This window comes from Eleutherodactylus coqui, chromosome 6 (genome assembly GCF_035609145.1).
Source record: "Eleutherodactylus coqui strain aEleCoq1 chromosome 6, aEleCoq1.hap1, whole genome shotgun sequence".
In the NCBI taxonomy this organism is placed as follows: Eukaryota; Metazoa; Chordata; class Amphibia; order Anura; family Eleutherodactylidae; genus Eleutherodactylus; species Eleutherodactylus coqui.
The window spans coordinates 125269784-125286116 of NC_089842.1; the positions used below are offsets into that span (position 1 = coordinate 125269784).

Below are 16333 nucleotides of genomic sequence, written 5' to 3' on the forward strand. Positions count from 1 at the left end.
GGCTGGCTTCACACGGGCATATTTATGTGTGCAATACACAGAGACTAAAACCTATTGATTTCAATGGGTATATTCACATTTCCGTATTCTGCGCACGCATTTTGCAGTTCTTAGGCTCGCACAAATACACTTAGGCCTCATGTCCACGGGCGGGTTGAATCCCGCACTGAATCCAGCCCTGCCCGCAGCCAATGAGCCCTACTTACCTGCATTATTCCAGCAGTGGCATCTGCGCGGATCTCTTCACTTCCGGGTTTCGCTGTACTGCGCATGGTCCTCACGGCTCGTCGTCAGACGCATGCACAGTACAGTTTGTTTCTTTTTAATCTCCTGCTTTGCCTAGGATCCGCAGCACATCTGCAGTGTCAGCTGCGAGTGTGCCGTGGATCAGACGGATTCCATTGATTTAATAGAAGCCGTCCGTGCGGGATCTGCAGTGAAATGGAGCACGCTGTGATTTGTTTTACGAACAAGGTTCGAAAAACAAATCCACATGCTTTAATTCCAGTGCGGACGCCTATGCTTCCGTATGGGCAGCTTGACCCGCGGGTGCCCCGCGGGGATTCCGCAAATCAAACCCGCCCGTGGACATGATGCCTTACACTTGTGTGAAGCTGGCCCAAGGGTGCAGTGAGTGCCGTTGTCCGACCTAGACTGTGAATAGTGTCTCTCTGTTGCTGCTGGGACCTGTAGTGCGAAACCTCTGCTAATTTGTATGCAATGAATCGAGGAGTTGTATGCCCAAACTGCAAGCAGTCCAAAATTGTATCCACATTCTGGGATAATGCTTAAAATTACAGGTCCGCTTAATATAATACAAGACATCGTTCACATTGCCAACAAGTGCTATTAAAGTTACTTATGTGGATCATCATCATCGTGGGCACGCCGAGTGCCTCTTATATGAAGGCAGACGTGGGATGGCTATAGCTCATTATATTTGGACTGATACTTTGTGGCTAGAATGGCATCTCTTAAAGTATTGAATATTGAAATGGACGGATATTGATGAACATATTACTTAATATCTTGCCATTTTTAGTCCATTTTTTGGAAGTGCATTATTTATCCTCGGAGTATTGTGCTAAATATTTATTGGATTTATTGCTCCATAAGAAATAATTAGAACATAGATGATTTTATCATTCATATAGTTTTTTGCTGTATATAATGGTAGGGTTTATCTACAACTGCGAGGGGCCCGCGGTTAGCGGCTATTTAGTATCATTTAATAGATAGTAGATAAACCCTTTGCAATCTAATTTTCCTAGGGGGTTTTCTCTTTCTGCCATTATACAATGGTGCCACCTGCTGGCTAGAGCCAGTACTGCGGTATGGGACATACTTGAGAGGCCCCCGACAACAGAGCAGCCAGTAATCTACAGTAAGAATACCCTGCCGGATGTCTTCCGACATCGGAAGCTGTACAGGCTTCCATCAGAATGTCTTCAGACATCAGACAGTGGATTGGAAAGGGTTAAATAGAATAATAGAGAGTTTCTGGAGAGTCGTATTTTTTGTATCACAGATAGTAGCATAGGCATTAGATACAACTGGGCCTGACTATATGGGGGGGTTATTCTATTGATTTGTCTATATACATGAAGTACCATGCGGGCCAGAGGGCAGATCAGAGGGCAGGTTCCTGCAGATTACGCATTCTTGAAGCAGGGAGTACCATGATGCAAGATCTCCTTACTTCTCTTGAAGCTGTCTGTTCTGTGACTGATGAGATTAGAAAATGAATCATCTGGTTATATATTAACGAGATTTGGCACAAATCTAAATTAGTCAAGAGGGTGTAAAAGATCTAGAAACTGATCTGTCCTTTGTGAAGGTCTCCATCAGGTCAGATTTCTGGGCTTTATAGAAGCCTTCCTGGAATAAAGAGTTCCAGTGAAGCAAAATGTAGGGAGAGGAGAAGGGGATCTACTCCAGGTTACACCATCCAGTCTGCGTGGGGGCGGCTATGTCATCAGACTTGTACTCCGTCATCAGAATGCAAGTCCATCAGACTGAGGCATGCTGGCTCTGCCAACCCACCTGTATGTACAGGGCTGCATATAACACTACCCTAATACTACAGAACTTCATAATGGACGTGGTATACAGTATTATAGAATTATCATATAACCCCTTAGTGACGGCCAATACACCTTTTTACTGAACTCACTAATGAGCTTTAAACCTGCACATACATCTTCTTAAGGTGGCAGCTTGGCTGACTACTGACAGCCAGGCTCCTGCTCTAAGGCCTAGTTTACATAAGTAAAGTAAATGGTTGAGTAGGCAGGCAGGTTAGTAAAAGCATGACCACTCGACCATTTAAACACACTGGTCAAGTGAGCAGGCAAGTACTGGGGAGAGTCAAGTGATAGACTGGACACCATAGTTGTTCACCCACTTCACTGTGCACTTGCCCTGCACTTTCCCTGTGTAGACAGACAGAGCAGTGCAGAGGCGAGTGGAATAGCAGTAGAAGGAGGGACTGTTTTTCCCTGGGCCCAGTTTACTAGTGCCAGTTAATTGACTAATGTAAACACAAGTTCAACACTCTGAGGGCAAGTCAAGTACTAACCCTAGTTACTGATCCTAGTAAAAAGGGCTCAGTTGCTTGACCAATGTAAACTAGGCCTAACTGCCAGGAGCGGAGAAAGCTTGGATCCTGGCATTTAATCCCTTACATGCCACAAGTAATGGAGCATGTGACAAGGGGAGAGGGCTCCTCCTATCACCTATCCGTATCCCAACGTACCAATGGGTTCCCTATGACAAAAGCCTATGTGTTTGCCATGTAACTCCACTTATTACACCCCACATCCGGCAGAGTCTAATACCCTGTTTCCCTGAAAATAAGACATACCCTGAAATTAAGACATAGCATGATTTTCAGAATTTTTGAGGATGCAAAATGATTTTCCAGGCTTTTTGAGGATGCTTGAAATATAAGCCCAACTCCAAAATTAAGCCCTGCTAACAGTTAATTAAAAAAAGTCAATTTAAATAGTGTCCAGGCAGCTATACATGTAAAAAAGTTAAACCTTTTTAAACAAAAATTAATATAAGACACTGTCTTATTTTCGGGGAAACACGGGTAGCTATGTGGTGAATGGAGTCAATGAAAGCCACTGATCTATGCACATGTAGATAGGCGTGCTCTACTCCTCGGCGTTCCCTGCAGCGTGAGACCTATACACTTGTATGGGCGGTGCGTGCAACGGATGGGTGGCGATACAAATGCAGTCCCGCTAGGAAATAGAGCAGGGAATTTTTAAAAAGACAGTGTCACACTTCACATGACCGCGTGCGTGAGACAGGCGGGCATACGCATCACAAACACCAGTAAACCGCTGGCAGGATCCGCGTAGCATTTTACCTGGGCACCCGCGGGCATGAGCCCTAAAACTCACATGTTAAAAGCACATACACTCCCAGTGAAATCAGTCAGCTTGTCACTGACCCCTGTGAACATAGCCTGTACTGCCTGCTACCACTTGCTGTATCTAACCCTGCCCTGTGTGCTAAGGCTGAGGCTCGGTATCCCAGCCAGGCTTAGATACACTCTCCACACTGGTCAGGTGTTCCCTTTCGTCGCTCTCTGCTGCCCTCTGGTGGGCGCCGGCGGTACCTCCGTGCTGCACTTCCTCTCCATTCAGAGGAGCCTGTGCCGCCGCTGACGGTGCCTGCTTTTCCCTCCACAGCCTCCAACTTCCAGGCTGCTCTTCCCCCTTCAATGCACGGAGCGCCCGAGCAGCAGGAGAGGCGCTGTAGCGGAGGGTGTGTCCTGGCCCGGGGTCCTCCGTTCACTCCCAACCTGCAAGAGAAGCTGCGACCAGGGAGGGACCCAGCTCAGCAAATGGAGATCTGAGAGGGGGAGGGAAGCAGTCATCAGGAGAGCGAGCGAGGGAGACAGTCAGGAGACAGATCCTCAGCAAGAGGGAGACCTCACTCCTCGGCTGCTGCTGCTGACCAGGTTGGTGGAGGGGCTGTGTGGGAGGGGGCGCTGACCTACTTCATCACAAGCTCTTCCTCTCCGCTCGGCCAGGCTTCCTGCCTGCCATGCAACGTGCTCCTACCTCTGCTTGCACGAGAGGGGTTAACTGGGGATGCCCTGCCTTGGGGGCACTGGGAACTGGCTGATGGGAGGAAAGTGGCTTGTTCTGGGATGGTGCCACCTGCACATTCCCTGGCCACCTCCTTCACCCTGCTGGACCCCTGGCACCACTGCCCCTCTCCTGCCTTGGATCTGATGGCTCCCAGGCTTATTGGGTTGAATTCTTTCTATTTTCATTGCTTTCCCATTTGTAGATGCATGCACTTCTTTTTTAAGTTTGGTTTATCCTGTAGCCCCCTGTTGGCTGCACTAGAACTACAAGTCCCAGCATTCCTTGACTGTAAAAATAGTTTGTCTAAACTTTTAAACAAACTTTTTTTTATTTGTGTAATGAAAACTTCTGTAACTTTCTAGTATACTTTTTATATCTATTTATCAATGTTTTCAAGATCTCTGCTTGTTGTCAGTGAATGTCAACATTCTTGTTTATATTCAGAAGTTTAAAAACTGCCCCTAAGCTAGTTCTGCTCACACAGCCGAGGGCTTGTTGGGGTGTATGAGTCTTAAGGGCTCCTGCCCACGGCTGGATATTTGCTGCGGAATCCGTCTGCACCGCGGATCCACCAAAAATAGCGCCCTCAGCATGCTATGGGAAATCGATTCTTCCTCCACACTTGTGGAAACTAATTGCGGTTTCTGCAAGCGGAGGAAAAATCGCATCATGCTCCATTTTTGTTCGTGGATTCCGTGTGAAGTCAATGGAAGCCGTCTGGTCTGCGGCCCTTCTGCAATGACATTGCAAAAAGGTCGCGGATTCCGGATCATGACTAGGCGATGAGGCGGGAAAAGCCGTAGTTAAAAAAAAATCTGTACTGCGCATGTCGAAAGGCTCGCCAGCCGGACCATCCGCAGCACAGATGACAACTGAAGGTACCAGGTACGTGCGGGCGCCGCTGCTCCCAGGGCCGGATTCCGCATGCCCTTAGGCCGCCTTCACACACGCGCTGTAAATGTGGAAATTGCGCAGCTTTTGCAATACAAGCCATATTGACCAAATTTCGAAAATCTCATCCCAATGGAGCAGAAAATTTCCGCACGAAATCCGCCGGGGATTTTAGATCCACAACCGGCCTGTTTATGCTGCAGACTGCGGATTTCAACTTTTGAAGTACAAGGGTTGAAATCCGTTGCAAAATCTGCCCCATGTAGATAAGGATTTGTCCGCTGCAGATTTGCCGCGGGCTTTTTGAACATGGAGTGTGTGACAGCGCCCTGAGGCTAGTGCCGGTGACTTGGGTGTGCCACGTGTTGCCTGGGCAGAGATCAGCGTTGTGCTGTAGGCATCACAACTAATGAAAGGGAATCGTACAGAAATCCAGCAACTTCTGTAAATGTGCCGCCTGTCCCGTCGCCGTAACTCGCAGGCGTAATGCGCTTTCCCTTCTGACGCTTGCAGTGTGGCAGCGCAGCACCAGGATCCATCGCTGGCCGTGTAACGATTGCTCTAGCCTAAATATCGGCTCTCCTAGGGCAGGAGAAACATTTTAGCTGCAGCTGAGTTTAGTTTAGTGAAGGGTTGTCCGCGGTGAAAAACTTGTAATTAACTCGACAACTGATTGAAAATCGAACTAGTTGGAGCGGGACTTCAGCGCTAAACAATGAATATTTCCCTTTGTTGACAGAACGCAGAGATCTTGCAAACGGTGATTGTATCACTGAGTCCCCGCTCAGAAAAACTTGTAAAAAGTTGTTTCCCTGAAACGCGTTGTGCACTGGGCACATTGATGTCAAGGGGTGCGGTCACGTCCGTTTTTTTGCATGCACATTCCAGTTGCGCAAAAAATATTTTTGTGCATATTGCATGTGAAAATCGCACATATTAAACCTAACTGCCCACAGAAATCAATGGGAACATGCCAGCGTGGTTGTTTTGCGCGTACAAATATGCAGACTTGGCTAATAGCGCTAATTGCTTCCCCCCCCCCCACGCACGTGAGTATCAGATGTGTAGCCATGGGATACGATTTTTCTCACAAAACCGCTTACACTCGTGGGTGAAATTGTATATCGCACTCACCCATGTCAATGCAGCTTTAGGCGCCTGCACAAGGCAGAGCTGGGTTCCGCGTGCGGAATCCAGCCCTGACCGCGGCTGGCGAGCCTGCGTACCTGTCAGTCGTCTTCTTGATCTGTACTTTGGCTGGTCCGGACAGCTCGCCGTCAGACATGTGCAGTACAGATATACCCGTGCCGTCGCTAGGCGATGACGCGGGTGCCTGCCACCTTTCCGCAATGTTAATTGTGGTAAGGCCGTGAGTTGAACGGCTTTCCTTGACTTCAGTGGAAGCCGTCCTCGTGGAATACGGAGAAAAAGCAGGCTGCGATTTTCTTTTTTTTTTTTCCCCCCTCTTTCCATAAACAGAAACCGCACTTGATTTCCGCTCGTGTGCAGTAAGAATCACTTTTCCATAGCGTGCTATGGTGGGTATTTTCCGCGGCACCCGGGGGTGGATGCCCGCCCCGGATTCCACAATGCAAATCCACCCGTGTGCAGCCACCCTTAGAGTGCTATTAGACAAGCAGGCACATTTTCCTGACAATTGCGCAGACGCAGCCCGACAGTTAGTGCTATTGCACACCTGTAACGCTCGTGTGATCGCGCCAACTGCTGGGTTGCGCTTACAGGTGCAATCATCATGAAAACGTGAGTGCTAACGGCTGCCAGTAGCACTTGTGCCTTCACACTTGTGATATCGCTGCGTTTTTTTTAATGTAAACGTCAATAGGACTTTCTAATGTTAAAAATGCATCGCACAAAAATCGCAAAGCACAAACTTGCGATTTTTGTGCGATGTGTTTTTAATATTAGAAAGTCCTATTGACGTTTACATAAAAAAAACGCAGCAATATCGCAAGTGTGAAGGCCCCCTCAGGCTGGTTTTACCCGGGCATAAGCACATTTACACGCACATTTGTGCCGTGCAGGTGCCTCTTACTATACTTTTTGCACACGCAAATCCTGGGCATTTGGGTGCGCAGAAAAAACACGCAAACGTTCTTCCATTCATTGAAATGGACTACTTGGTTAATTAGTTCAATATGTGCGTATGGGCAAGAAAACAACATGTTTATTTTTTTTGTGCAAATGAAATGCACGCAAAGTACACTTGTGTGAACGAACGTGTTGTATTCATTGTGTAATGCATGCGCAAATTACTGCACAAATAGTCCTTAGGGCTTATTCATACAACCGTATATCAGACAGGTATTCACGCCTGGCCAATATACGCTGTCCCTCTCTGCAAGGGGAAGGGGTGGGCCGGGAGCAGCGCTCTCAGGTCCCGTCCACTCTCGGCCCCTCGGCACTATATGCAATGAGCCGGGACAGGGGCGGGGCTAAGTCTCGGAACGTAGCTTGCACCTTCCCATTGTAAACAGCGGGGGTGGGAGCTCAGTGTTCTGCTCCTGTCCCGCCTCCTCCCCCTGCAGAGAGGGACACCGTACATCGGCCGGGCATGAAAACCCCGCCGATATACGATCGTCTGAATAAGCCCTTTCACTGTGATGTTTTAAGTATTTTTGAACATCCTTTTTTTCGAGCAGTGTATATTAAATATTTGCTGAACTTTCGATTGGTCTGAGCTTCCTCATTCATCTATGGTAGAACTATCAATCCCATCGCTGTCCTTTTGTGGCCGGTGCTGCTATTATTACTTCTGGCACTGCAAGGGTTAATCACGTCTTCCTTAATGTCAGACCCGCACCACCCCGAAATAACTTGAAGGCAGACTAGATGGACCTTTTTCTGCCTCTATAATTACTAATTACAGTCGTCTCCAATGGGAACTGAAGTAGAAGTTTAATTTCCAGTTTCTAGTCCTTTACTGTGCCTTCCAGCCATTCTAGCACTGATAACAATAGCAGCTGTGCTAGGACAACAAGTCCCAGCATTCCCACTGCATGGTGATCTCGGTCAAACCCATATTGACTGATTAGTAAAGCTGCTGCATAATTTATATTTCCAGCTATTTCCCCTCCGTTCTCTGTACACAGGACCCATCCTCATCAATGCTGACTGCACGTTTCTTTTCATTTCTTTGCCCTGAATAGACCCACATGTCATCTCATGTTTCCTTTTCATCAGGTGAAGAGCACACCGGTCCCTTTAACTGGAGGTCTCCCTATTGTTGTGTCGGGGTTCCGGACTGATCCCTCAGGGGTCCCTGCTGTGACAGGTGCCAAAAATGCAGACGTTCCTGAAAGGGAAGCGAGTTGGCTATTGGATGAGTGAAAAGAAGATCAAGAAATTGAATTTCCAAGCCTTTGCTGAGTTATGCAGGTGGGTGCATGCGGGGTGCTATGCAGGATGGATCCTTTCGGGTCTGTGACAGGTTTCTCTTGGCGCAGGTACCCCTTTAGATCTGCTGGGGAGGGGGGGGGGCTTGTACTAAGAACCTCATGATTAAAGGGGATGTCTTACAAAATGAAGTTATCACCTATCTAATAGAAAACAATTGTTACGTCTAAATACGAGGCGTCGTGCACTCTTGATTTGTCGCTCAGTTTCAGCCTGCATAGGCATCATCGCCGGCTCACTCATTTCTCGCTACGTTTAAACACTCCTCGCTCAGTGTGTAACATAGAAATGAGAAGTGAACGATTTACAGCAATGATCTGCCTGTCTAAACATTCTGCATGAGTGCGAACAACCGCGGAAAAATTAGTGGTGATGTTACTCGCTCCTCCGCTTGTTCAAACAACAATCGGCTCATGTAAAACGGGCTTTAGATTCTTCTAAACCAAAAGTGTGTGGTGTGTGCAGTAACTTGTCCCCAAAGAGAGAGGATAGAAGAATGGGTCGTGGGGATCGGATGACGAATGATCAACGTCTTGTAGGTGAAGAGGGTGATGTTGCACAGAAAGAGAAGATGATTTAGGAAACGTATGGGACGTAAATTGTGGGGTACTTGCTAAATGGTATCCTAGAATTCCAGAAAACATGTAGGATAGTCCCTTCTTGAGATCTACAGTGCCAACTTAGGGAAGAAGTAGAGGGAAAATGCTAGTAGTCTGAAGGGGACTCTACCACCTATACAAGATTTTAAATTCTGCCTCTTGAATCCTGCTGGATATGGAGGAAACTGTTTGTTACTATGAGTACAAGCACTTGGCTATCTGCGGCAGTTGCACTGAAATTAATGGAGCGGTACTACGCACACATGACCACCACTTCATTCATTCACACCTCTTGTGATCTGTGAGGGTACAAGCAGTCAGACCTTCTCCAGTAGATGGCTATCCCTTATCATGTGGATAGGGGATAACTTTGTTTTGTGGCTCAATTGCTTTAAGTATTGTCACAGGAGAAAACGTTTTTGTGGACAAAAGCTAAAGGCCCATTTACTCGCATAGATGATCGCTCAACATTTGTTCAAAAGATAGGGAGATTGACAGTTTTAGCAATCGTTTTTCATAAGCTACTAATGGGCACTAATGGCCATTAGCAGCTTATTACCTTCATTTGCATGTAAATGAGTGTCTGGAAGCTGTATGCAGAGAACAGCAGGTGATCTGTTCTCTGCATACAGCTCCCTTGTTCTGCTGCGGGGCTGCAAGCTGAATACAATGTATACAGTACTCCCCGTGAAGAAAACAGCGTGCGGACCCTCCTATCAGGTCTCTGGACGAACAATAGATTTTATGTTCACCTAAAAATCATCATTTGGCCGAAAAGTAAACAATGGTAGCGTTTCCATGCAAAAATTGTCGCTCAAAAGACATCTTTTGAGCGATAATCGTTGCGTGTAACTGGGCCTTAAGACGACAAATAAATGATTGGCAAACGTCGTCATATAGTATTATATCACAGTCCTTTTTAAAAACTTCTAACATGTCATGTTTTGATCATCAGGGTCTGGGTGTTGAAACGAAGAGTCCCCACTCCTTGAGGAAGTGGGCATGTTATATAGAAATGTTTGATAGCTATGGAAACAGTCAAGTGACCCCTCAGTTACCTTCATTCTTGTGGTATATGGGGGTCCAAAATATCTAATTGGCTCCCAGAAGTATTATTTAAGGGAATTCCCTCGAAGGGCATTGAGGATAAATCTCAGTATGTTGCTTATACCACCTGTTACAAGTAGAATTGACAAGTTCCTAGAAAGTTCTGACTTCTTGATTTATGAGTTGGGCAGTTAGATCAGGTATTTGCAGTGCCTGTCGGATAACAAATAAGTTGACTCTTCACCTGGATGTACTTCCTTGTCTCCTGTGCTGCACCCTGCGGAGGATCATGTTCTGCATCTCGCTCTCCGGCTGTTTGTCTTCCATTGTCTTTGCTGCATGTGGTCTGAGTCAGCTTGTGTATTTATCCCTATTGTAATGATTCAGCCTAATCCTGCATAAGATATATGATCCTCACCTGCGCCAGGAATAATAATGTCAGTCGGGGTCCCTCCACATCATGCAACATGGCTGTTATTATAGAATACATATTAGTGGAATTCATTGATAGTTATGATTGGCAAGTTCTGACATCACACAGTATATAGACACCACTATTCTCTCCTGGCAAAAGTAGTTTATCACAGGTTGTACTGGCACAGGAAGTTACTTGGGAGCAGGTAATGGATGGTGGGTATTGGCTGCCCATGCACTGGTACTGTAAGGGGTTAGGTTCTGCATAGTTACGGCATTAATAGTCATCTCCTAGTGTGAGGTTATTGGAATTGGAGCCCGACATGCACCAAGGCACCCACTGATGCTCAGTCGATATGGCTGATGCGGAGAGGATATAGGAGGTTGGTAATTTGCATGGAGCTTTGGAAATGATTCAGTGGTCTGAGGTGGAACTTTTAAGTTTTGGCAAGTTTCTCCATGTTAGGTTCTCTTAAAACCATCTGTGTCCAGTCTATGCGTCTCGTTGGATTCTGCTGTGTTTCTATAGTTCCGCCATCTCGGGCAACTTCTGAAGAGACAGAGCCATGTTAAAGAGGACCTGCCTGGTCTGTTTTAGTAAATAATTGCATTCCCCATGATATAAGGATTCCACGCTGTACCGCTCTTCTGCTGTGCCTGATTGCCAGTTGTCAGTTTATTCATACAGCGTTTGTTTGGTCCATACCACACAAATATAGTCTTGTTACTTCTTTCACTCAGGGCCCTTTTGCACAGAACGATTATCGCTTAAAAAAACCGTTGGACCCTCCGTTGTTCATTTTATGTGAACCTTGATTGTTTAGTCATTCACGTTGACTGGTACAATGAATGAATGGACGATTTCTGAATGAAATTGCACACGATTTATCTGCCCGTATAAACGGGCTACACGAGTGAACGAGCGAACTCTGTCATTGTTCGCTTATGCGAACAAATTATCGCTGCGTGTAAAAGGAGCCATAGAATGGGCACTTTGGCTTTCTCTGTTGGTGAATCCAAAAGCAGAAAAAGAGAAGTGTAAAGGCCCATTTAGACCCAACGATTCTCGCTCACAGCCGTCTTTTGAGCGATAACCGTTGCGTCTAAATTCACGGACATCATGCAGTTTTCGTGCACGAGTTGTTTATCTTTCAAATCTAATTTTCTTGAATTGAGCAATGAACTCTTATCAGCGGTGCAGGCTATTATCACAGTCGGCAGCGCTGATAAGATTCTTTCAGCTCGTGTCCCGCTGGTAGTTCACAGTGGGACGCGAGCCGTAATCACAGAGAACAATACAGCTGTTTGCTTATGCAAAACACCTGTATTGTTTGCCGAGCAATAGCGGCGGTGTTCCACTCCGCCTGCATAGCTCTTAAGTAGCTACTTAGCTACTATACACCATGCAAAGATGATTGCTCAAAACTGTCACTATTGTTTGAACGACTTTTGTGCGATCATCTGTCAGTGTAAATGGGGTCTAAGTCAATTAGTAGAGAAATTATTGAGGTAGTCAATAAGGTGATTACAGTTCAAATGTCTTCACCATAAATAATGGCAATAAGAGCAAAACTCTGGCACTTCCGTGAATTCCAGAATAAAAACAGTATTTTATTTAAATTTCATGGATAAAGACCTCTTCCATCTTGACCTGCTATTCCTCTTCTCTGAGTGCAGTAAGAACCTCCTACTGATTAACCACTGCACTCTATCCAGCCATTTCTGAGGAAGGGGCTGTGTCCTCAAAACGTGTCAAATATGCTGGATGTTAATGAGTAAAGAAGAATTGGGTTAATTCCCTTGTCTCAATGAGCATTCTGTTCTAAGAGTTACGCCTATGGTCCATTATGTTTTCCCTCTAGTGGTCTGTTGTTGGTGGGCACTGTGGCTGATGCTGTTATGGGGGGCAGTTTGTCTTCTATCAGCTCTGCTTGGCTTTTCGAGCCAACCACATGGATGACCATTATAATCAATGACTGACCAAGCGGCCTTCAGAAAAAGCCAAGCAGGCTTAGCACTTCTGTAGCGTTGCCTCCACTTCATTCTCACAATAGGCAGAGTCAGAGACCTCTGATCAGACCTACCGGCATATCCTAGTGATATCGCACCAAAGTCTACGATGACCCAAGCCCTTGAAAAGAAAGCAGCAGGAGAGCCTATAGGTTATCCTGTATGATGAATACTGGTGTCTGATACTGCTTTGGATACCCCATGCAGTTTAGTCCATTACAGAGATGCAGAGCCTTGGAGGAGCGCTGCAGGTGGTAGCGCAGGGTATTAGTATTCCTCGGCTTCTGCAGACTTTGGTCTTGATGCTGCCGGTGAGTCACACAGGGAGCGTCTTGCCGCCGCTGTCTATTTGTGGTTGCACATCTGATATTTTGTGAGCGAAGGCGGCAGGGTGTTCCGGTATCCTGGTTACCGTCTCTTGATGCCTCTGTACATAGAGATAGAGGTGCCATCACCTTACAGTAGGTTTAATATAAAGGCCTGGCGCTCATAAATTTTTTTTTTACATCCCTAAAGATTCGGTATACTATCTGGGGGAGAGGAAGTGACAACCCTCTGTTACAAAAATAGCATCCAAGGTGGTGGTCCCCATTTTTTTTAAAGGGGCTGTCAGAGCTAAAACCTAGTTATTTTGCATTGCAAAGGCTGTTTGCACATGAAAGGGTTCATACTAGCCGTTCCCGGCCAGTGGCTTTGGGTCTGCTCACTGACTTAATGTTTACAGGCTGTAGACTGCTTATACTGTCCCATAAACAGGCTGCTGCAGCCAATGATGGGGCTTAACAATGATTGCTGAGCTCTGTCATTGGCTGCAGCAGCCTGTTTGCGGGATGTTACTGGTTGGCTGGAGCTTGTGAACAATAAGTCATGGGGCAGACCTGGAGCCGCTGGTAAAAGACTTATGGGGAGAGGGGAGTATGAGCTCTTTTTGCCAAAAGTTTTAACTTGGACAGAAGGGTATTATTTATTGATACCAGTCGTATGGGGCGCATTATCAGGGTTTCTAAGGTCCATTTTAATTGTGTAGGCTTCCATGATATACATTCATTATATCATTGACTGCTAGGCAGAAGTGTCTGCATTTACTAGGCTTCCAGAGTGCTACACAGGGGAAGGAGAAAAACATTCTTTACTTCTGAGACTCCTTGGATATGAAAAGTGCACTCTCAGCCAAGAAGCTGCATATACTGGAGAATTGCATGAATAACAATTCCATAATTCGTACACATTAATGGAATCAAATCAGGCTGTAGAGTTGTGATAATGGGACAGCGCATCTCTTGGTCTGTCAGTAAGAAGAAGACAATTGCCTGCATCAAATATTCACAGGGGCATTGAATTTGGGCTGCAGTAAACGGTCCCTGGTTATAGGCTGACTGATTTAAGCTGTATTCACATCTGCACACTGGAACCTCTGCCGCAGATTCCGGAAAAAATGATGGAAAGAAATAACATTGTGTGCTGCACTACTTTTTTTTCCCCTACAAAGTGGTGCACACTATGACAGAAACCCAGCAGACCCCATAATAGTCAGTGGGGTCTGTCAAGCACCATTGGCGTCCTTTAAGAGACGGAGCCTTCACTGCTGTCATTTTTGTTTCTCAACAATGGAAAACTGGAAATGCTAACGCAGCGTTTTAGCATTCGTATGGAGGCCCCCTTAGGCCAGCTTCACACGACCAGGTCGGACTCTGACTATGAAGCTGGCCAGTGACCCTGCATACCTGTGGTTTCTGCATTGCGTATTTGGACAATATTTGTATTTCCTGCGCTGTTGCTTAGTGCTGACAAGGGTACCCATATTCCATATGCAATGTTAATTGCCTGCGGGTTGGACGGCCTTCATTGACATCAATTGAAGCCGTTTGTGCGGAGTCTGCAGCAAAATGGAGCATGCTGCGGTTTTTCCTCTGCTCGCAGAATATGAAATCCTTATCCTCGAGTGTCAGCGAAAACCCAAAAATCCACGCCTCTCAATGTGTGCGATTTGTGATCAACGATCTCGGATTCCGCTATAGGAATCAGTTTGTGTGAAGCCGGCCTTACAAGGAACTGGCTGGGAATTTAATCCCAATAATAACTGTAGATTACCCTTAATATAACAGTTTTACATTAGGCCGATTTGGTGGATTGCTGGAGATTTAAGATTTGTTCATCTTGGAAGGCTTGTGCAAAATGAGAAATGTCCATGGAGATTATTTGTTTATTTCTGGAAGTGCTGGGAGCAAGTATTACGCCGGCACATCGGAAAATGGTTATGATGGATGATCTGATCTATTGCCGTTCAGACCCGGAAGCTGCAGATCTTATCGCAGATTCTGCATCTATCTTGGGAAATATACGCTGTAGAGTCCCCAGAGAGCAGGCTGGAGAATTGTGTCCAACTAGTAATATTTCTCATGAGACCTTCCTCTGTGTTTATAAGGAGGCCCTCTACTAGTGTAATTATTTATTAGTGGCTGGTTGGTTGTTGATAAACCTTGTCACTTTGCCCAAAAGAGACTTATGAGGACAATGGGGGACTTTCTATATTCAGAGTAGAGGGCAGTCACTACAGGGTTGCCCTTGGGGGGGGGGGGGATTGATGGCACCTCTGCACCACATGGGTGCCTATTATGCTCTCTGCAATGCTATACTTTCAATGCAACATTTGGTGCAATTGGCAAACTCCAAAGACGTGAACCAATTTCTTGTAATAGCTTTTATTGTTTTGTCTAAAGTCTTTTATTGACTCAAATGACTATAAACAATGATGTTACTTAATTTCACCAGATACTACATAAACAGGGATAAACTTTGCGGGAGTAAATCAACAAACATCATTCCATGCTTACTCTATATCTAAGCTTGACTTCACCATCTGCAGTCACAATAATAAACTTGTGTAATTCTACATCAAAAGATTATACTCAAATATGCACAGGCTTAAGATATAGCATATACTCGCATATCACATGACTTGTGGGAAAACGTGTCATGATGATGGAGAGTGACGGGTGATACGGGATCTTTTTAGCAGGTTATAATAGTGGACAGTGAGAGGGTTCAGGTACTGTTAAGGGGGAGCGCCCTTATCGGGCTTTAATAGGGAGAGGACCCTGCTGCAGATTTTTTTTTTTTTGCATTTCTCAACTATTGTCATTGCTCTTGATTTAGACCTATTTGACTCCATGGGTATGTCATGAAGATGTATCTATTTTGGATCACACATGCTTAATAAGGATGAGCGAGTATACTCGCTAAGGCACTACTCGCTCGAGTAATGTGCCTTAGCCGAGTATCTCCCTGCTCGTCCCTGAAGATTCAGGGGCCGCCGCAGCTGACAGGTGAGTTGCGGCGGGGAGCAGGGGAGAGCGGGCGGGAGAGAGGGAGAGAGAGATCTCCCCTCCGTTCCTCCCTGCTCTCCCCCGTAGCTCCCCGCCCCGCGCCGACCCCCGAATCTTTCGGGACGAGCGGGGAGATACTCGGCTAAGGCACATTACTCGGACGAGTAGTGCCTTAGCGAGTATACTCGCTCATCCCTAATGCTTAAGTCTAGAGGTATCAGTATACTTGTCTTTCGATATAGAATTATATACATTTATTATTGTGACCGGCAGATAATGATGTCAAGCACAGTATTGGTATTGCCCAAAGTAGACAACCACTTTAAATCCTTCTGAATCAATGCCAAACTATTGTCTATCAGTAATCGTTGCAGGAAGTCCATAGGGGACATATTGGGGCTTTGCCACCTGTTCTTCTGCAGCTCCCAATTTGCAGAGTTTGCTTTTTAGGGGGTGATGCCTTATAATTCCTATGAGTGTCCTGTCGCCTAATTTGGGAGTAGCAATTATGTTTTTGTGCCTTGAC

General features: G+C 46.0%; 1 protein-coding gene across 1 annotated transcript in view; it reads left to right on the plus strand.

Moving 5' to 3' along the window:
* The first annotated feature begins 3623 nt into the window (after nt 1–3623).
* Nucleotides 3624–16333, plus strand: part of ITPK1 (inositol-tetrakisphosphate 1-kinase) — a 99329-nt gene continuing 86619 nt past the window's right edge. Inside the window, exons 1-2 of the mRNA XM_066607526.1 lie at nt 3624–3973; nt 8199–8393. Of these exons, the coding sequence (XP_066463623.1) occupies nt 8299–8393 (95 nt within the window). The 5' untranslated portion in view covers nt 3624–3973; nt 8199–8298. The remainder of the gene's footprint in view (nt 3974–8198; nt 8394–16333) is intronic.